At 44.7% G+C, this 19,110-nt stretch overlaps 1 protein-coding gene across 1 annotated transcript in view; it reads right to left on the reverse strand.

The window, feature by feature from the left end:
* The window catches only part of SORD (sorbitol dehydrogenase), a 34,553-nt gene that overhangs the window by 3,575 nt on the left and 11,868 nt on the right, over positions 1 to 19,110 (reverse strand). The window contains exons 2-7 of the mRNA XM_047075162.1: positions 16,889 to 16,922; positions 14,162 to 14,326; positions 10,300 to 10,459; positions 6,482 to 6,600; positions 2,849 to 2,914; positions 1,716 to 1,891 (exon numbers count right to left, since the gene is read on the reverse strand). Of these exons, the coding sequence (XP_046931118.1) occupies positions 1,716 to 1,891; positions 2,849 to 2,914; positions 6,482 to 6,600; positions 10,300 to 10,459; positions 14,162 to 14,326; positions 16,889 to 16,922 (720 nt within the window). The remainder of the gene's footprint in view (positions 1 to 1,715; positions 1,892 to 2,848; positions 2,915 to 6,481; positions 6,601 to 10,299; positions 10,460 to 14,161; positions 14,327 to 16,888; positions 16,923 to 19,110) is intronic.

A 19,110-nucleotide genomic window follows, 5' to 3' on the forward strand; every position in this document is an offset into this window, starting at 1 on the left:
CATTTGCCATGTTTCTTCCCAGACATTTTCTAGTCACAAACCTGCCAGGAAAGTGACTCTCAGGTGTGTCCATATAAGATGCCTCCACCTAACCTGCCTGTTGGTGGGGTGGCCTGCAGCACCCTATAGCATCTGTCATGCATAATGTCTCTATTCCCCACTCAGGAGAGGTACTGGCTTCAGGCCCAGCTGCCTCAGGTAGCCAAGCAACCGGGCCCCCAACGTCGTCAACAGCTTGGAGATAGATGCCAACTGTTCCCAATGTTCTCCAGGCAGGGGAGAAGAAGAGAGTCTTGCATTATGAAGCCATGGCTTTTACTGCCTTCCTCTGGAGTGGGGGTCACTGACTGCCAACAACTTGAAGAGGGACACACCTTATTCATCATAGCCCTCAAAGTGCCCAGCACAAAGCCGGAATGCAGCAGGAGCCCAAGACAAGTCACTGGTTGACTAATCACACACAGACCGAAAGGTTTCTCTTTGCCCCTTCCCACATGGCAACTGTCATCTCTGACAGTGGAGCAGAGGGTGGGCCGGCTCCAGCTGGAACTTAGGACAAAGAAAAAGTGGCACCTGTTCCTCCCCGCCCTCCCAACACTTCCTCAGCCCCTGATGCCATGGGTATTCAGGTAGGAAAATAGGTAGGCAGCTCCGTCATCCCCAGAATGTCTTGCAGGTGCAAAGTGCCCTTACGCATGACCCAGCTGTGACTCAGAAGGAAGGAGGAAGCCTGTACTGCCGCGAGGAAGCAATGTGGGACGCAGGGGCTTGTGTGCTCAGTGCTGGAGGCTGCTGCCACCACCCTCCTCAGCCCAGTCCCTCCCATGCCAGCATGGTTGCCCACTGGCTCCTGGTCCCCTTCTTCCCTTTTCTCCTAAGCAGTGGACAGAGTAAGAAAAACTCAGGCACTGGGGCAGTGTGTTCAAGGCAAGTCACCAGGCCTCTTGTGGTAAAATGTAGGCAGTGATAACTAATCTTCACGGCTACTGGGCAGATCTGGCATCACATTTATAAAGTACCCAGCAGAAGACGCAGCACATGGTGAGGCTGAAGCCTAGAAGGTATTCTTTCTCCCCTCTTTTCCTCATACTTGGTATCAATGCCGTTCCCCACCCCCATTCCACCAACTTCCCATAAACTACTGGGGGGTTGCCGAGGTGCAAATCAGGTGTTGGCAGCTACCTGTTGCCAGGTCTGGGACAGAAGAGTAGTGGCCAACTGTGACCCTAAAAATCACCACACCTTTGTGACTAACTAAATGAATGGCTCTCACTTTGTATCAATGACTCAAAGACTGCAGTTTTCCTCAATTAAAGAAGATAGGGATTTCCCACACACAACTAAGGCATGGTTCCCTCTTCCTTCTGTTATCTTTTTACCAATAGCACTGCTTTTATGACCACAGATATGATCATGATAGCAACCCCATTTTAAAGGGGTGTGTCTCTTAACATTTTTCAAGGCCCATATATGCCTGTTACCTTGTTTAGACTTTACACCGACCTAATAAGGGTACTAGACAAGTGAGATTAAAAAAAAGAAATAAGAAAAACCACCAGGGATAACTAGATTACCTAATTTTGCTTGTGTGTGTGAGGGGGGGGTCACATAACAAGGGTGGAGACACCTGTTCCTAGCACTCCTTACTGCTACCTACCCTGCACTGATTTCCCAGAGCTGCCCACCAGCTTCAGCGACCCACACATCCTACTCACATAGATGCCCGCCTGGATGGACAGCTCCACCCCCGAGCACTCGATGGTAACTTCTGGCTTGCACCCCAGCAGATCTTCCACTTTACTGGCGATTTCTTTAGGGCTCTCCTTGGATATCTGGAGGACGAAATCAGCCCCAACTTCCTTGGCTTTAGACAACCGAGTGGCAGACAGATCTAAAGTTGAACAAAAGTTTCTTTCAAACTGAGAACTGGATGGCGGATTGGAGAGAAAATGAAGATGGAGGTGTATGTTTTAGTGGTAATAAAACTCTGGTGTAGTGGGTGGTGTCACTGAGCCCAAACACTTACTCTCTACACCTTCACACTCTCCCATACACACCACACAGCTGCACACACACACACACACACAGACACACTCTCCCTTTCCCTTCCCCCATCCCTCTCACTCAGATCATTTCTCAAATATCCACTGTTTTACATCCCCACACACCCCTATACACACCACACAGCTCTACATAGCTTCCCTCTCTCTCTCTCTTAAAGGTACCTGGTCCTCACATATACATTCAGATACCTTCTATACACTGATACCTTCTCCACACACAAAGCACTCACTCTCCTACATCCCTACTCCCCTTATATCCACATACTCCACAATTCTATACACTCACCCAAACCCACACTCTCAGATACCTTACACACACACACACACACACACACCCTTCTATACCCTACATGCTTCCACACATACTGTCACAGATAAGCTCTCCTCACACATACACACATCTCTCACCCATACCATACACTGCACACACAAACACCCTCATATAAACATATCATAGGTCCCACTAACTCCACCTCACACACACACAAGCACACCTTCTTTACCTCCTGGGTTTGGTCAAATGGACCAGGGGCTAAGCGTCTTCTTAGAACTGAGTGAGCAGTAGGGGCATCTGGGGTCCACACATAAAGAGCCAGACCTTCTCCGCAGCAGCCACCCTCTGCCCCTGGGTGGGCTTTTCAACCATTGAACCCCGGGGGGAGAAAAGAGGAAGAGCCCCTTTAGAAACCCAGCACTCCAGGAAAGGAATAGTTCTCAAGCCCCTGGTCTAAATGGTAGGCCAGCTGTTTCCTCTTCAAGGAGATTGAAAAAGAAAACCTTCTTACCAGTCACCACCACTTGGGCTGCACCCATTGCCTTGGCCACGATCAAAGTGACCAGTCCAATTGGCCCTAAATAAAGCAGGAAATGGGAGATGTTTGTGAAATATTAAACATCAGCTCACCCCTTGTCCAGGCCATGGACAGGAACCATAGCTTGTGTGCACCTCTAGCATCTACCCTGGTGCCTACCACATAGTGAGGCCTTAACAACTATCTGTTGAATGCATAAGCACATGAATATATGAAGAACTGTTCTGGACATGAAATTTGCTCCTACTGCTGAGTTCCATTTAATTCTCTCAACCTCAAAGCTAGAACCTTTCCGTTTACTCTGCTTGGGGAAAATGGCAAATTAGAAGAGGGCTCGAGAAAATATATTTGTTAAGAGAATAAAATGTCTCAGAAGGCCTGGATACACTGTCCTGTTCTCTCTCTGGCTCCTACCCTCTTAGAACCCATCACATCCCCCCAAGGAGAGACACATCCTTTACAGGTGTCCTCTGAGGACCACCTTGGCTTAAGTGACCTGGCTCCATGGGCTGACCCAGCTGCTCAGGCAGCTCTAGGATGTTCAGGGACTTAAAAATCAGTCCAGAGACCACTTGCTTCCCACAGCATCTGCATGCTGGATGACACGGTTTTAGTACAAAACCAGACCCACAAAATGAGACTGTGTAGATTCTTTGAGGATTTGCTTTTTGATACTGCCTTTGAAAATAATTTTGTGAGTTTCCTCCCAAAGTCAAAACACTGGAAGATACTTGAAATGATCAACAAAGAGGTGATTAGCTAAACAAACTACAATGGGGTATTACACAACTATTAAAAATTATGTCATAACTCGTTCATCCAGTGTGATGGAAAGAGGTTCATAATATATCAATTTTTTTTAAAAAGAGTAGGTAAAATAAGGCATGTTTACCATGATCTCATTTTAAAAAACTGAAAGATTCAGAGCACCTGGGTGGCTCAGTCAGTTAGGCATCCAACTTTGGCTTAGGTTTTTGAGTTTGAGCCCCGCATCGGGCTCTGTGCTGACAGCTCAAAGCCTGGAGCCTGCTTCAGATTCTATGTCTCCCTTTCTCTCTGCCCCTCTCCCACTCACACTCTGTCTCTCTCTCAAAAATAAATATACATTTAAAAAAATTAAAAACCTGAAAAATTCTACATCAAAATATTCACAGTGGTTCTCTTTCAGGATGATAGGTGATGGGGCTATGGGTGAATTTCTGTGTGTATACACATGTGGTATACATGACTTCTTTTTCTGTGTCAAAAAGGAATTACTTATGCAAATTAAGTATACACACACACACACATATGTCACTTGTGGGGCTCCTGGGTGGCTTAGTCAGTTAAGCATCCAACTCTTGATTTCAGCTCAGGTCATGATCTCACAGTTGTGAGACTCAGCCCCTGCATTGAGCTCTGTACTGACAGCATGGAGCCTCCTTGGGATTCTCTTCCTCCCCCCTCTCTCTTTCTCTCTCATAAAAATAAATTTTAAAAAAATAAAAAGCTTCTGCACAGCAAAGAAAACCATCAACAAAATGAAAAAGGCAACCTATCAAGTAAGGGAAAACATTTGCAAATCATATATCTGATAAGGGGTTAATATCCAAAATATATAAAGAACTCATACAATCAACAGCAAAAAGCCAAGCGATCTGATTTTAAAATTGGCAGAGGATCTAAAGACATTTTCTTCATATATATATATATATATATATATATATATATATATACCCAAAGTGGGCCTTGAACTTACAACCCTGAGATCAAGAGTTGCATGTTCTACTGACTGAGCCAGCCAGGCACCCCTAAACAGACATTTTCCCAAAGAAGACGTACAGGTGGCCAACAGGTACATGGAAAGGTGCATAACATCACTCATCATTAGGGAAATGCAAATCAAGACCACAATGAGATATCACCTCACACCTGTCAGAATGGCTACTATTAAAAAGACATGAAAAAAAATAAAAATAAAAAGACATGAAATAACAAGTGTTGGCAAGGATATGGAGAAAAGGGAACTCTCGTGCACTGTTAGTGGGAATGTAAATTGGTATGGGCACTGTGGAAAACAGTATGGAGTTTCCTCACAAAATAAAAAAATAGAACTACCAGATGATCCAGTAAGTCCACTTCTGGGTATTTAATGAAAAACACTAACTCAAAAAGATATCAGTACCCCATGTTCATTGCACCATTATTTACAACAGCCAAGATATGGAAACAACCTAAGTGTCCATCAACAGATGCATATACAAAGAAAATGTGGTTTGGGGCGCCTGGGTGGCACAGTCGGTTAAGCGTCCGACTTCAGCCAGGTCACGATCTCGCGGTCCATGAGTTCGAGCCCCGCGTCGGGCTCTGGGCTGATGGCTCGGAGCCTGGAGCCTGTTTCCGATTCTGTGTCTCCCTCTCTCTCTGCCCCTCCCCTGTTCATGCTCTGTCTCTCTCTCTGTCCCAAAAAATAAATAAACATTGAAAAAAAAATTAAAAAAAAAAAAAAAAAGAAAATGTGGTTTATATGTACACAGTGGAATATTATTCAGCTGTAAAAAAAGAAATCTTGCCATTTGTGACAACATGGATGGACTTTGAGGGCATTATGCTGAGTGAAATAAATCAGACAAAGACAAATACTGTAGGATCTCACTTACATGTGGAATCCAAACAAAAGCAAAATGAAACAACAAAACTCACAAATAACAGTAGGAAATGGTTTCCAGAGGGGACATGGTGAGAGGTGAGTGAAATGAGTGAAGAGGGTCAAAAGGTACAAACCTCCAGTTGTAAAGTAAATAAATCATGGGGATATAACATACAGCATGATGATTATAGTCAATAATACCATGTTGCATATTTGACAGTTGCTAAAAGAGTAGATCTTAAAAGTTCTCATCACAAAAAATTTTTGTAACTATGTATAGTGACAGGTGTTAACTGGACTTATGGTGCTGATCATTTGGTAATACGTGCAAATATCAAATCATCACGTGTACCTGAAACTAAGGTAATGTTATATGTCAATTATGCCTAAAAGGGTGTGTGAGGAACACCAAATCACACCCACAAGGAGTATGAGCATGTTGTCTGTGTCACTAGCATTAGACACCTAGAATGGTTCAGTCTGAGGCTGCTAGGGTTTTGTTCGGGTGGCTGGAAGCAGGGGAGGAGAGAACGCAGCCAGCTGCAACCCCAATGCAAGCCGAGTGCTGGCTCAGGGTGCACTGGACTCCATTCCTTCCACTGGCCATGGGCAGGACCCACCTCATTCCTGGATGGACCAGGAGACCACTTCTCTGGCATGACTTAAGTTCAGAAAGTCACCTTTCCCTTAACTACCAAAAATATTCCCTGTCAAGTTAAAAAAATCATCCCAAATTACATTCTTTAAATGAACAAAAGCAGATATATTGCTTAGGAAATAACATGAAATACTATTATGTCTGCAGATAGTTTATTTAGCAAAGTGCTGGTCACTGAGGGAATGGGACACCGTAATCCTCTTCCACCCAGAAAGATTCTAGGACCAATTCCAGCCATTGGTGGGGGAATGAGACGGGCAGAGGGATCTCCACATTACCCTTTAAGGAACTCATAACCACAGTATCATCTGTTTCTTACCAGCTCCACACACAAAGACCTTGTTCCCCAGGGTGATTCCAGCTCGCCGGCAGGCATGGATCCCCACAGACAGTGGCTCAATCAGGGCCCCTTCCTCGAAGGTGACATTGTCAGGAAGCCTAGGGTGTCATTCAACACACTCAGTTAGTCCCTCTCTGGGTAACAACAATAGCTAATATTTATTGAGCATTTGCTTATGTGCCTAGCAACATGCTGAGCAATTTACATATATTCATTCACACAAACCTTGGAAGAGTTCTAGTGCAGGCACTAATATTCTCATTTTACAGACAAAGAAACAGAGCCTTGGAGAATTAAATGACTTGTGCCAAAGGTTCAAAACTAGTGAGAGGCTCAAAGGGTTTGAAATGGAAACCAGATAGGTCTGATTCCAGAATCCATGCCATGCTGCCCTGTTCTGAAAATGGTTTTTTTTGGACAAATCACTTCAGTGAATGTGCACACATTATGTTTTTTTCAACATGTTACCCAAGAAGAGATATGTTGTGATTACCAGTAATAAATGAGAAGTTCATTTAATAAGAGGTTAATATGACCACACTCCAGCATCTCGTCTGCGTCTCAAACCTATGTATATAGCCTTTCTGGTTTCACTTCAGCAAACAATCCCAACTATCAGCAGCTTTGCCAAACAGTGATTTAGAAGCTGATGTCACTCTTGTTTGCTGCCCTCCCCCCGAATTGTATGTTCCAGAAGAACCACATCTGATGGCAGCAGCTGCCTGGCTGCCCCTGGACTGGTTGTAAAGGGAAAAGGGCCTCTCTTCCAGGCAGTTGATTAAATGCTGTGTCACCTTCACCGCGGGGTTCTTGGTTTTCACTTCCCAGTCCACTGGCATCCTGACCCTATTAACAACCCCGATGATGATGACAGCAAACATTTGCATAAGGCTTTACAGATTAGAGGGCTTTTTCATCCATTATCTCATTTGATCCTCACCATGACCTTGTCAGGCAGGAAGGACAGGCTTTATTTTTACCTTCATTCTACAGAAGAGGAAACTGAAGCTCAATGACATTCAGAGACTTGCCCAAGGTTACAAGGCTAATGAGTGGAAAAGCAAGACCTGAACTCAGGTCTCTGGTTCCACATCCTGCCTGCCCCATATCAGCCGCCTGCTAGTACCAGCAGCAATGTGGTTCACATCTCACTTCTGCTAATTCCTCACTGTCCAGTATTTTTATTCAGGGCCCCCAAACCTCCACATGCTAGAACATGAAAATCCTCAAGTTCTAAAAAGGAAGGTGTCAGCCAAACCATGTGCTTGTTCCCATGACCTGTCACACTACTCCACAGAATAAGTAATGAGGCTTACAGTCGGCCTCTGCCTGCTGCCCCCCACCATTTCCTCCTCCCTCCCCTCTGCGTCTCTCACATTGTCTCCCCTACTTCAATCTTCTCTCCTGCTCAGATTGCCACCATCACCCCTTCCCACCCAATGTGACCCATTAATTCTATAAAAGAGATAAAAGTTTGAAGTGAAATAATGAAGACTCCCAAACTCTCCCAAGGAATCACCAACCATACTGCCTCAGACATGCCTGCCCCTTCACATCTGGGACTTCCCCCAAGGCTTGTGTGGGCTCTGAGCTGAGGGTGGTCTTTGGTCAGGAATGGTGTGCCGCTCTTAACCTTCACTCTGATTTCCCCTTAGCAGAACACCCAGGAAAATGGGATTGAGGATGGTGATGATAGAGGATTATTGTGGTGAGATTGTTCTACTCATTAGGCAGGTGCTGCCTTAATCACCTAGACAGCCACACTAGCCACACAGGGAGGGCAGCCTGGCATGTAGGCAGAAGCACCAGGAAGAGTCCTGGGCCCAGGGCCTTTGCCACTGACCTTTGGAGAGTCTCTGGGTCCTCCTCTATGCTCCCACTAACCTGACCTTGTTCAGTGGGAGGGAAGGGGGATGGGAACACTCTAAGTTTCTTCCCAGCTCTGATCTTTCCTGACTTTATAAACATCAGAGAATAATGCAACTTGGTGGTTTTCACAATAGGGTTGAGGGAACAGCAAAAGGATAATCAAGAAGTCAAGGGGGAAGCAGGAAGATAAAAAGAAAATAAGGTGGGTAGGAAAATAAAGAGGCCGTGGCAGTATAGGAATCCTCACAAACAGAAACCAGAGAAGAGGGTGTGGGTCCAGGGCTGGTGTGGGGACGTGAGCAGAAAGCACCCTGGGAGAAAAGGAGAGGTGGGGGGTTGCACGTCCCCTAGGGGCCCTCCTCAGCCCTCCCATTAACACTGCCAACAGAATACACCCTCTCCCACCATTGTGTACAAAGGCCCACCCACCCCCATCCCCAGTGCAAGACTTCCTTTCATACCTAACCTGTACTATCCCCCAGACACAAGGCCATATCTATGACATATCATGGCACCATTCATTGAGCACCTACTATGTGCCAGGCCTCATGCTGAGTACTTGATAAACTTTTCTCATGGAATTATGTCAATAAGCTATGCATTTCACCATATTGGTGCTGTTATCATCTCCATTTTACGAGCAAAGATATTGAGGTTACAAAGTTTAAGTAACTCGCTGAACGTCACACAGTTGGTCGATGGCAGAGACCAGCGGTTAGTCTTGAAATTTATCATTTTGCTTTTCTGCCTTTCATGAAAACCTCGTTTGGTGCCTTGACTTGGAAAGGGCCCAGAAAAGGGAGGATGGTCGGAAACCACTTGCTGAAAGGTAGACTCTAAGCACATAACTTGCTTTCTTCTAGAGCAGTTAGATGTTGACTTAAACGCATCACGAGGTCTGGCCTCTGACTCCTCTCAAGGCTTCCAGTAGGCACTAGAAAACTCAGATCTATCAGACTGCCCCTGTAATGGGAACCTGGCCCCTTTCAGACAAGCCCCATCCTGACCAACAGAGCCATAGCTGGGGCCAGGTCGGAATGGGAGGAAAACACACCTGTCAGACAGTCAGAAGGAAAGAGGCACATCAGCACCCCAGAGCTCCATGGGTGCAACACTGCGCTTCTGCAGATACCAATTCTCACCCCAAAACCATTTTGAGAGTTGGGGTAGGGCAGTGAGCACAGGACAGGAATTTAAGACTCTCAGCTGCCCCAGCTTGAGTCCTTGCTCTGCTCTGCAGTCTCTTCCTGGGTCTGCACCCTTGCACAAAACTGCAGTCCTGGTGCCCACCTCACCATTATTCTTATGAAGGTTCAATAAGATGAGGCATGCAAAGCACTTATTAGTAAAAGGCCAGGCATGTGGGAATAATAATTGTGATTTCACACGCATTGCCTCATTTAATCTTTGGGTGATTAAATGAGACTGAAGCAGAGGAAGGTTCAGTCATTTCCTCAAAGTCACTCACTAGGAGAGAGTGGATCCAGGGTCCCAAAGCTCATGCCCTGGCTCCATGCCATGCCTCGTCTGTAAGCCCCAATTGTTGCTGTTACTGGGGGTCACTGCTGTAATAAGTTCTCTTTCCTGGGAGCTGCCTTGGAAACCAGTAATGGAGGATGAACCTCAGCAAGTTATCTGCAGGATGGCTGGAGAGGAGTGAGTGATTTTGGCAACAATTTTCTATTGTTGCTCTAGGAAACGGGAACTTCAGCCCAAAGACTAAAACCAAGTACTGTGAGTCAGTCTTAGCCCTAGTCAAGCTGCCTTCCCTCAGTGCCCCCAGAAGGGCCTGTGGAGGGGATGCTTCGTGTCTGAAATTATAAGCTGAAAAGAACAAAGAAATGACCGCAGGAAACTAGGAGAAAGAACCCCAACCAAAAAGGAGGGGGAGAGGTCCCAGGTGGCCAGGCCAGGCCTTGGGCACTAACTTGTAGCAGAAGTCAGCGTTGTGCTTATAGAACCGGCAGAGGTTCCCGTCATCAGGGGGCGTGGCACAGAAGAAGATGGATGGCGACAGATTGTATCGGCCAATCTTGCAGAATTCATCCATTTCTCGCAGAGCACCTGGCTCGATGGCAACACGATCCCCTGGAGAGGAAAACGTGAGCAGGGGCAGAGCTGCTGTGAAGGGGCACATGCTCCTGGGGAGATGCCAGCAGGGGGAGACACCCACCTCCCCGGGATCCAGGGCCCCCTAGACAAGCTCAACCCATTAGTGCTTCCACAGAAAACTCAGGATGCTACACAGAACATGACCAGCACACTTCTCCAGACTGGTTTGGCCTGCCCTTTTACCAACCATGGAACAAGCCAATCCACCCCTCAGCTCCACAACCACTTCCCAGCTTGGGAAACACAGAACCAGTCCCATCTCTAAGGCAAGCCAGGTCCAGGATTCATCTCAAACCGCTGCATGGAGTTTGCAGACATTTTTTTTTTCTTCACCTGCTTTGAAAATATGGGCCAAGGCCTTGACAAACACAGGAGCCACAATTATGGCATGCCTTATGTTCAGTCTGGTTGCATTTTGACAATAACTAGGAGTTAGGTGATCCCCAGTTTGCAGACCTGCTCAGGCAAATGACCCACAGAGGTCTCGGGCTCTGGCAGAGCAGAGAGTAACTTCCAGGCTTGTGAACTAGTGTACGTCTCCTCTGCCTCACTATGCTTGCTTGGAAACCCAGGCCTAGAATTGGTCTTCTATCTTTTCATTATGAAAATTTTCAAACTGGGGCGCTTGGGTGGCTTTGTCGGTTAAGCATCCGACTTGGGCTCAGGTCATGATCTCACGGTCCGTGAGTTCGAGGCCCGCGTCGGGCTCTGTGCTGACAGCTCAGAGCCTGGAGCCTGTTTCAGATTCTGTGTCTCCCTCTCTCTCTGCCCCTCCCCTGTTCATGCTCTGTCTCTCTCTGTCTCAAAAATAAATAAACATTAAAAAAAAATTTTTTTTCAAACATACACTGAAGTTGGAAGAACTGTACAGTGAACACCCAGATGTCCTGCACCTCGATTCTTCAATTAACATGTAGCTAATTCTCTTTATCACATAGCTGCCCATCCGTCCCATCTATCTATCTCTCCTCTATCCATTGAGCTGATGCATTTCAATGTAGCTTGTAGCCATTAGTACACTCCATGCTTAAATACTTCAGCCTGCCTATCGTTAACTAGAGTTCAAACTTGTTTAAGGTTCTTTTTTAAGGTAAAATTTAAATATAGATAAAATGCACAATCTTACATGGATCACTAGATGAATTTTGAAAAAATGCATTCACCTGTGTAATATAAGCCCCTATCAAGATACAGGATATTACCACTACCTTGGAAACTTCCTTCCTTTGTGTCCCTTCCCAGTCAGTCCCCAGCCCCACCCGCACAGGGGTGGAACAGTGGAGCTAGGGCCCTCCTTAGCCTGAGGAGTGTCACCCGTGGGAGGTTTTCCCTTTACTAAATAGGCACACCTTAAGTTATTTTTATGCCTTTGCATTAAAACTACCTACAGAATAACACAGGGTCCTGGGATGTAGTTAGCGCTCATTAAAAGTAGTGGCGGCAATGATAATAATAGTAGCAATATAAGTAGTATTAACTATTTGCATTGTATTTATCATTATTATAATTATCTGAGCTGGTGTTATTTTACAGGAAATTCAAACTATAAGATAGATAGCCAGATTGTATTTAAATTAAGAATTTTTCCATGCCTTATATTTATTGATTCTTTAAGATTTGTGTGAAAACTTTATCAACAAATGTTAAGAACTACTCTGAATGTGTTCCTTCTTTCTAGACTAGTTGATTAGAATTTTCAGTCCAAATTAGCGTATGAAACACTTAAATAAAAATTTTGTCTTCTCAAAGAAAAAAAAAAAAGGATCCACAGAAATTCAACCATATTTATGCAACCATAAAATATATTCCCCTAACCTGTGTGTGTCCCTTCCTTCTATCCCTCTCTACTTTCCCCTTGGCCCACTGAACTTTCTCCAAATTATGGTCTACCATTGACGATAACTTCTGCAATCTAGCATTCAAGGGTCTCCATAATCAGGTGGAGTTTTATATTACTCAGTTTTGTCTTCCAATTATTACATTGTAATAATATAATAATAACAACTCACAGCTGTCCAGTGCTTTTTAAAGAGGGACTTGTATATAGATTATGCATTTTTATCGTCTCCACTAACTCCCCAACACAGAACCTCTACTCTGAGCACCATAGATTTATTAGCGACCCAGATATATTATGCTCATCTCTGTGATTTTACTACTCTGTTCCTTTAACTAGAATATTAGCTTCAGACCCCTTCACTAACTCAAATACAAAACCGTTTTCAAGTCTCCAGATGCTGGGCAGGCCAATGGTTCTGAGCACTTGCTTTAGAGTCAGAAAGACCAAGACAGGCGTCCCAGCTTGAGACTCACTAGTGTATGACTCTGCCTAATCACCATGCTTTACTTTCTTCATCTGTTAAGGAAGAAAATAATGCCTACCTTATACAGTTGTTTCAGTAATGACATACATAATTATACATGTAAATATTAAAATGGAGGCTAACAGTAAAGCAATGAATATTAGCTACTTTCTTCCTACAATTATTATTGTTAAATATCCAGCCCCAAGATGTATCTCCTCCATGAACCTTCATTTAAGACCTCTGCCCATCACAAATGCCCTTTCTTTGAACTGCGAGAGCCAGTTCTTTCTCATACCTTATAGTACCTGATGGTCTTATTCTCTAATTATTGGTATTTATGTCCTGATGTCTGGTCTTCCCAGCTAGATGAAAGTATCCAGGTATCATATCTTCTCAATTCTCTGTATCCCTCAAAGCACAAGGTTGGACTCATTGTGGATTGCACTCAGCACTTATTATAACTGAAATTTAAAGAACCCCCACACTCTTTATTATGACTAGTATTTAGATATCTGGACCCCCAGGTAAGAACCACTCAGGAGCTGTTGGAAACTATGAATCTTCCCCTTTGGGATAGCCCCACAAAATTCTCAGGGGCTTTCTCAACTTCCACTCATGATGAATGGAGAGCCTGACAACATTCTTAAGTGAGACACAAGTCTAGCTTCTTCAGGGCCAGAAAGTTCCTCTTCATGTAGCTGTGCTCAGAGAGCCTTATAACTGAGAAATGGTATCTCCTGCCAACCTTCTCCTTCCCTCAAATGATCTGATGTCGTTTCCAGGCTGTACAGTGGCCTCATCAGCAAAGGAAGAATAAAGCCAACAGTTGGCTGTGTCACACAGCTCGAATTTAATTCACTTATTGGGGAACATCACAGGCTGCCAATAGCTGAGAATTCCTCCCTTCAAGAGAATGAATTAAGCAAATCTAGAAAAATATTGACAGTTTTCCAGTCGTCCAATAAGATCTGCGACTGTACCAAAGACCCTGGTTCTCAGCATGTGGAGACAGTTTATGGTTCCTATGCCTGGAATGTTTCCCCCACCCCTTTAACTGGCTTATTCCTTAGTTGCCTTCAGGTGTTGGATTAACTGTTCCTCCCTTCAAGGAGCCAGGGATCTGGTTAGAACACCCTGGTCACCTTTTCTTCTCTGTTGCCCTCAACACAACTGTACTTAAGGAACTGTATGTGTGTCCCAGGCCCGTCTTCCTCTGTGGAAGGTAAGATCCATGTGTGTAGAAATTGAAGACTGTCTTATTCACTGCTGTAACCCCAGGGTTTAACAGAGGGCCTGGCCCCAAGAAAGTGCACACAAATATTTATTTATGTTGAGGGATAAATAAAACAGTGAGTTGAAGGGTTTTGCTGACCTGGCTTTAGGTGCTTTACCAATGATCCCACTTTTACAACTGTTCCTGAAGCTTCATGCCCCAGCACCATTGGCTTCTTCACAATAAAATCCCCAATTCGACCATGCTGCCAGTAGTGGACATCTGAGCCGCAGATTCCAACGGAATGCATCCTCAGCAGCACTTCTGATAAAAGGAAGGAGAAAACAAGTGAGGGAATGAACCATCCTCCCTGCAGCCTGAGGCACCACCATACTTCCCCTCTGGACAGGAAGAGGGTTTGGTTTCAAAGGCCAGATACAACCACAGAGGGAAACAAGCTAAACAGCAACACTAATGAAGGCTTACAATCCAGGAAAAGCTTCCACAGAGCAAAATAACTGCTTTTGAGGGTTAATGCTATGTGTCAGCTCAGCAAGGCTGTGGTGCCCAGCTGTTTGGTCAAACAGAAGATGTTGCCGTGAGGCTATTTTTTAGATGTAATTAACATTGGAGTCTACTGACTCAATAAGTAAATTGTAAAAAGTAAAGCAGATTACTCCACCTAATGTGGGTGGTCCTCATCCAATCAGTTGAGGGCCCTAAGGAGAAGATTGAGATTTCCCGAAGAAGGAATTCCCCAAGACTGAAACATCAACTTTGACCTGAATTTTCAGCATGCTGGTCAGCCCTACAAATTTCAGATTTGCCAGTCCTCACAATCACATGAGCCAATGAAGATAAATCTCTTCCAGCCCTCTCTCCACATACATATATAATAAACCTATATATAAACAAATCTATATGCTCAATCTCTCTTTCTCCTCTCTCTTTCTTGGTTCTGCTTCTCTGGAGAACTCTAATCCACTGCACAAATAAGATATTATTAATGGGAAGAAATGTATCAACCATGTAAGGGAAAAACTGTTTTCTAGGAGAGAGCTGTTTCCAGACAATATGCTACGCCTGAATCTTACCAATTCCTGAGAGGAAGGCTGGCAAAATCTAGGCTTGGCAACACTTTGTGAGCTATCTGGCTGCGTTCTGCATGCCTGTTGTTCTGTTTAAAAGTGCAGATTTAATTTAAACCACCCAGAGATTTCAACTGGTATTTCCCCTTCGCATGTTTGAATAAAGTGAGATGTGTTGGTATTGTTGTTGTCAGTTTTCCAAATTGAAAATAATGATGCTACTGAGCCCCTCTGCAAAACAAACACGAAAGGATTACTGGCCCAGTCTGACTAAGGTGAGCACGTTGCAAGTATCTCCCTGAGAAAAAGCTCTGCCTTAGAAAGACAAAGAGACCTAAAGCTCTGCTATGCATGCAGGTGTTGCACACCCTGCCCTTGCCACACATCACGGGTGATCCACAGGTGTGGTTCTGTAGAATCTTCTCTGTCCTTGGCCTTGGTGACAGAGTAAGAAATGGCAGGGTGAATACTGAGATCAAAGGTAGAGAAAATGATCTCAGAGTTTCCTCTCTACCAATTTATAATAAGAGATTAAATTTCACTTGCTAGAAATGCTAGCTGAAATTTGCTATTATTTCCCCATCCAATCAAGGGCAGCAAGAGACGAGAAAGAAAAAGCAGAATGTTGTATCAGAGAAACAGTACCAGGGTCCTTTGGGTCCAAGACAGTCCTTGTTTGGCTGCTTCTAGAATCCATACTAACTTTTCAGGACACAGTGAGGTGCTCTTTCATGTCTCTGAAACACCATATCTTGGTGAAAACACTTAAGCCCTAAATATACATTACGTATTAAACACTGATAGAAACAGCTATTGTCTATATTCTTATCACTATAAATCAACAATGCAGCTGACCTTTGAGTAGCAAAGCTCTTGAGATTCCAGGAAAGTTGCCTTCAATCTGATGTTGACACGGAAGCTACAGCTCCGGGGGAAAGGTGGGAAAGCACATCCCCAACTCAAGGACAGAAAGGAGACCTGAGTGGCTGGGTGCTGAGATGAGCTATCTATAGACACTCTCCCCCTTGCTCTCAGCCTCACCACAGAGTCCTGCACATTATGAAGTGGGACTCAGGGGACGAGAGGGATTGAAAAACTGTCAGCAGGTATCTTGCCCACGCCAACAGGGCGACATGACTTCCCCAGGTACAGACACCACTCAAGGAAATGTGCATGTCAGCTGGGCCTCACAGGCTCACCTGGTGAGAGGCCGGAAGACTGGAACAAAGGTGGCAGGAACCCTGCCCCAGAGTACTCACACGCTGTCTGTGCTTTGACCGTGGGGTGTTGCTCCATACAGCCCCTCCCACCCCCACTGGACAGAAAGTCCTAGTCTTCTTCTAATGACGCTCTCTTTTCTAACTAAGAGATTAAGTTCTGTGGACTTCCTCATTTTCCAAACTTGGGTAAGGGTTAGGGTTAGGACAAGATTTGGCCACCCAAACGGCAGCTTATATAGAGAGAGTAACTAACCTACCTCTGTTGTTAGGTCAAACAAGGAACAACTCTGCCTTTTCGTCCAGAAATTGAAGACATTTAATGTCAAAAACTCTGGGACAAGTCAGCAGTCTGATGTGGTAACTCTTCTGGGTCTATCACTGTTTTTATTTCATGTAGGAGTCAAGTTGAACCTATCCAGTCATGCTGTGAATAACAGACTGGGTTTACAGCCTAACAAAAACACAGTTTTTAATTGGAGGTAAAGTAATAAACAGAAGGAAAAGGGGGGTAAGGGAGCAATGCACAGGTGTCTCCAGGGTAAATAATAAGAAGTAAGTCAAGTGTCCCAAGGACCTACCATTTGGTCCTGGTTCAGGGATCGGATAGTTCTCCTAAAGGAAATAAAATAGAAAAACTATTTAGTATGCACAATAACTTTCCCTTATGAACATTTTCAACTTTTTTTTTAAGTAGGCTTCACACTCACTGCAGAGCCCAACATGAGGCTTGAACTCATGACTCTGAGATCAAGACCTGAACCGAAATCAAGAGTTGGACACTTAACTGGCTGAGCCACCCAGGTGCCCCTCAACTATTTAATTAATGTGGAGTTTCATTCAAATGCTTCTTCTTAGAATTAACACAGGTTCAGACCACACTGCTACCGGGTGAATGCCTGAGGGGACACACTAGATAGTGCTGACTCTAACTGCTGACCTCACCCCACCCACGGATGCAATTTACCCTGGACTAATAAAAAGTATATATGCTCCCCTAGGCAGAAAGGATGTTTGGGCTGTCTTCCTATCAGATCCTGCCCTCCTCAAAAACCACATTCTTAAGATACAGATTTGTTTGGTCTGGGAAACTCTTATAGGGAAAGGATAGGGTATGTGGTAATTCTATGTGAGGGTTTTGATCTCTACTCATACCTTTACATCAGCACACGGACCATTGCTTGGTCCTCTCTTCTGAAACCTCCCATGTGGACTTTCAGATGCCCTTTGGGAACACACAGGACCTGCATTTTGACTACTCTCCAGGTTCAACAAGCAATCTAGGGCATCTGGGTGGCTCAGTTGCTTGAGCATTTGATTTCGGCTCAGGTCACGGTCTCATGGTTTGTGAGTTGGAGCCCTGAATTAGGTGAGCTTGTGCCCTGCCTCTGGTGAGCCTAGCTTCTCTCTCCATCTCCCTCTCTGCGCCTCACTCATCTGCACTCTCTCTCTCTCAAAAACAAAAACAAAAAAAAAACCGAAAAACAAAAAACAAAACCAATCTGAGCTATTCTGGCATTCACAGCTATTATTATTATTATTATTATTATTATTACTATTATTAACATTAACCAACATTTCTTCCCATTGCTAACTAGCTAGGAAATTCCTGGTGACAAGAAGGAAGGACAATGAGTGGCTAAATCCAAGTGTTCATTTTATGAATTCTTTGAAGGCAGCCAAGAAGAGGAAGGAATGTAAAATGTTCACTGTAACAACTATGTGCCAGACAACATTCTGGCTTCACACACATCATGGCACATGGCCCACAGTTTGCAGATGAGAAACCTGAGGCTGGGAAGTTAAATAACTTGGCCAAAGCCATACCACCACAGAGTGGATAAACCAGGACTAAACCTGATTCCCCAACTGCCTCACTGCATCCCACACTGCACTCCAGGGGTAGAAGATGCCTTTTCTCCTTCCAGGGTGATGCAAGAAGCAGCCAGACAGGTGATGAAAATGTTGGGGCTGGGCCCCATGCACAGTGCTCTGTCTGGGAGGGGCACTGCTCAAAGCTTGCCCCCTTCAGAAAGCCTCCCCCAGATGCTTTAATAGGGTAGCAGTAAATGACACCTGAGCTATTTTGCTAACAAAATAACCTCGATGCCAAAGACCATGCCTTCAATCTCTTCAGTCACCAGGGTACAGTGTACTGCCTCAAACATGGAGGGGAGGGAGAGAGGTTTGTTCTTGTTATGTAACCACTGTCCATGACGGACACCAAGGAAGGTCTGTGGTTCTCACTCAACTCAGATTACCAACCTTTCTGTTGAAATAGCTTGATGCTAATTTGAATTCCTTGTCCCCAGTGGAACCAAGTCCAAAGAGACAATTGCTAATGCTGATTTGCTAACATTGACCAACTTTTTTCTACCAGGTCCTGTGCTAAGTGCTGCACATGCATCACCTCGGTTCATCCTCACAGTGATGTGCCCATGGCAGCACTATGATAAAATTGGTGGAACTATATCCAAAGCAGCTTGATGTGGGGAAAACACTTCTCAAGGCAGTTTTTCATCTCTTGATAACTTAAACTGGCTACCTGTGAAAGGAAGGAAGGAAGGAGGGTGGGGAGAGGGAGTCCATCTAAAAATGGGCAACTCAGGATAGCTGGCTGTCACCAAAACCTCTCAGAGTTGCAAGTCCCATCTCTGACATTATACATCAGGGATTGCCACATAAAGTTCTGTTTCTCTTATACTGGGTGAGATTTTAAACTGCAGGTTAATTGAAACTAAAGAGTAAGGCCTTTATTTCAAACATGGAACAGAACCCCATCCTCCCCGGTCAAGGCACTGTT

Source organism: Lynx rufus, unplaced genomic scaffold (assembly GCF_022079265.1).
Source record: "Lynx rufus isolate CCGP_SWC_20201006 ecotype Redwood Valley unplaced genomic scaffold, mLynRuf1.p SCAF_13, whole genome shotgun sequence".
Classification (NCBI taxonomy): Eukaryota; Metazoa; Chordata; class Mammalia; order Carnivora; family Felidae; genus Lynx; species Lynx rufus.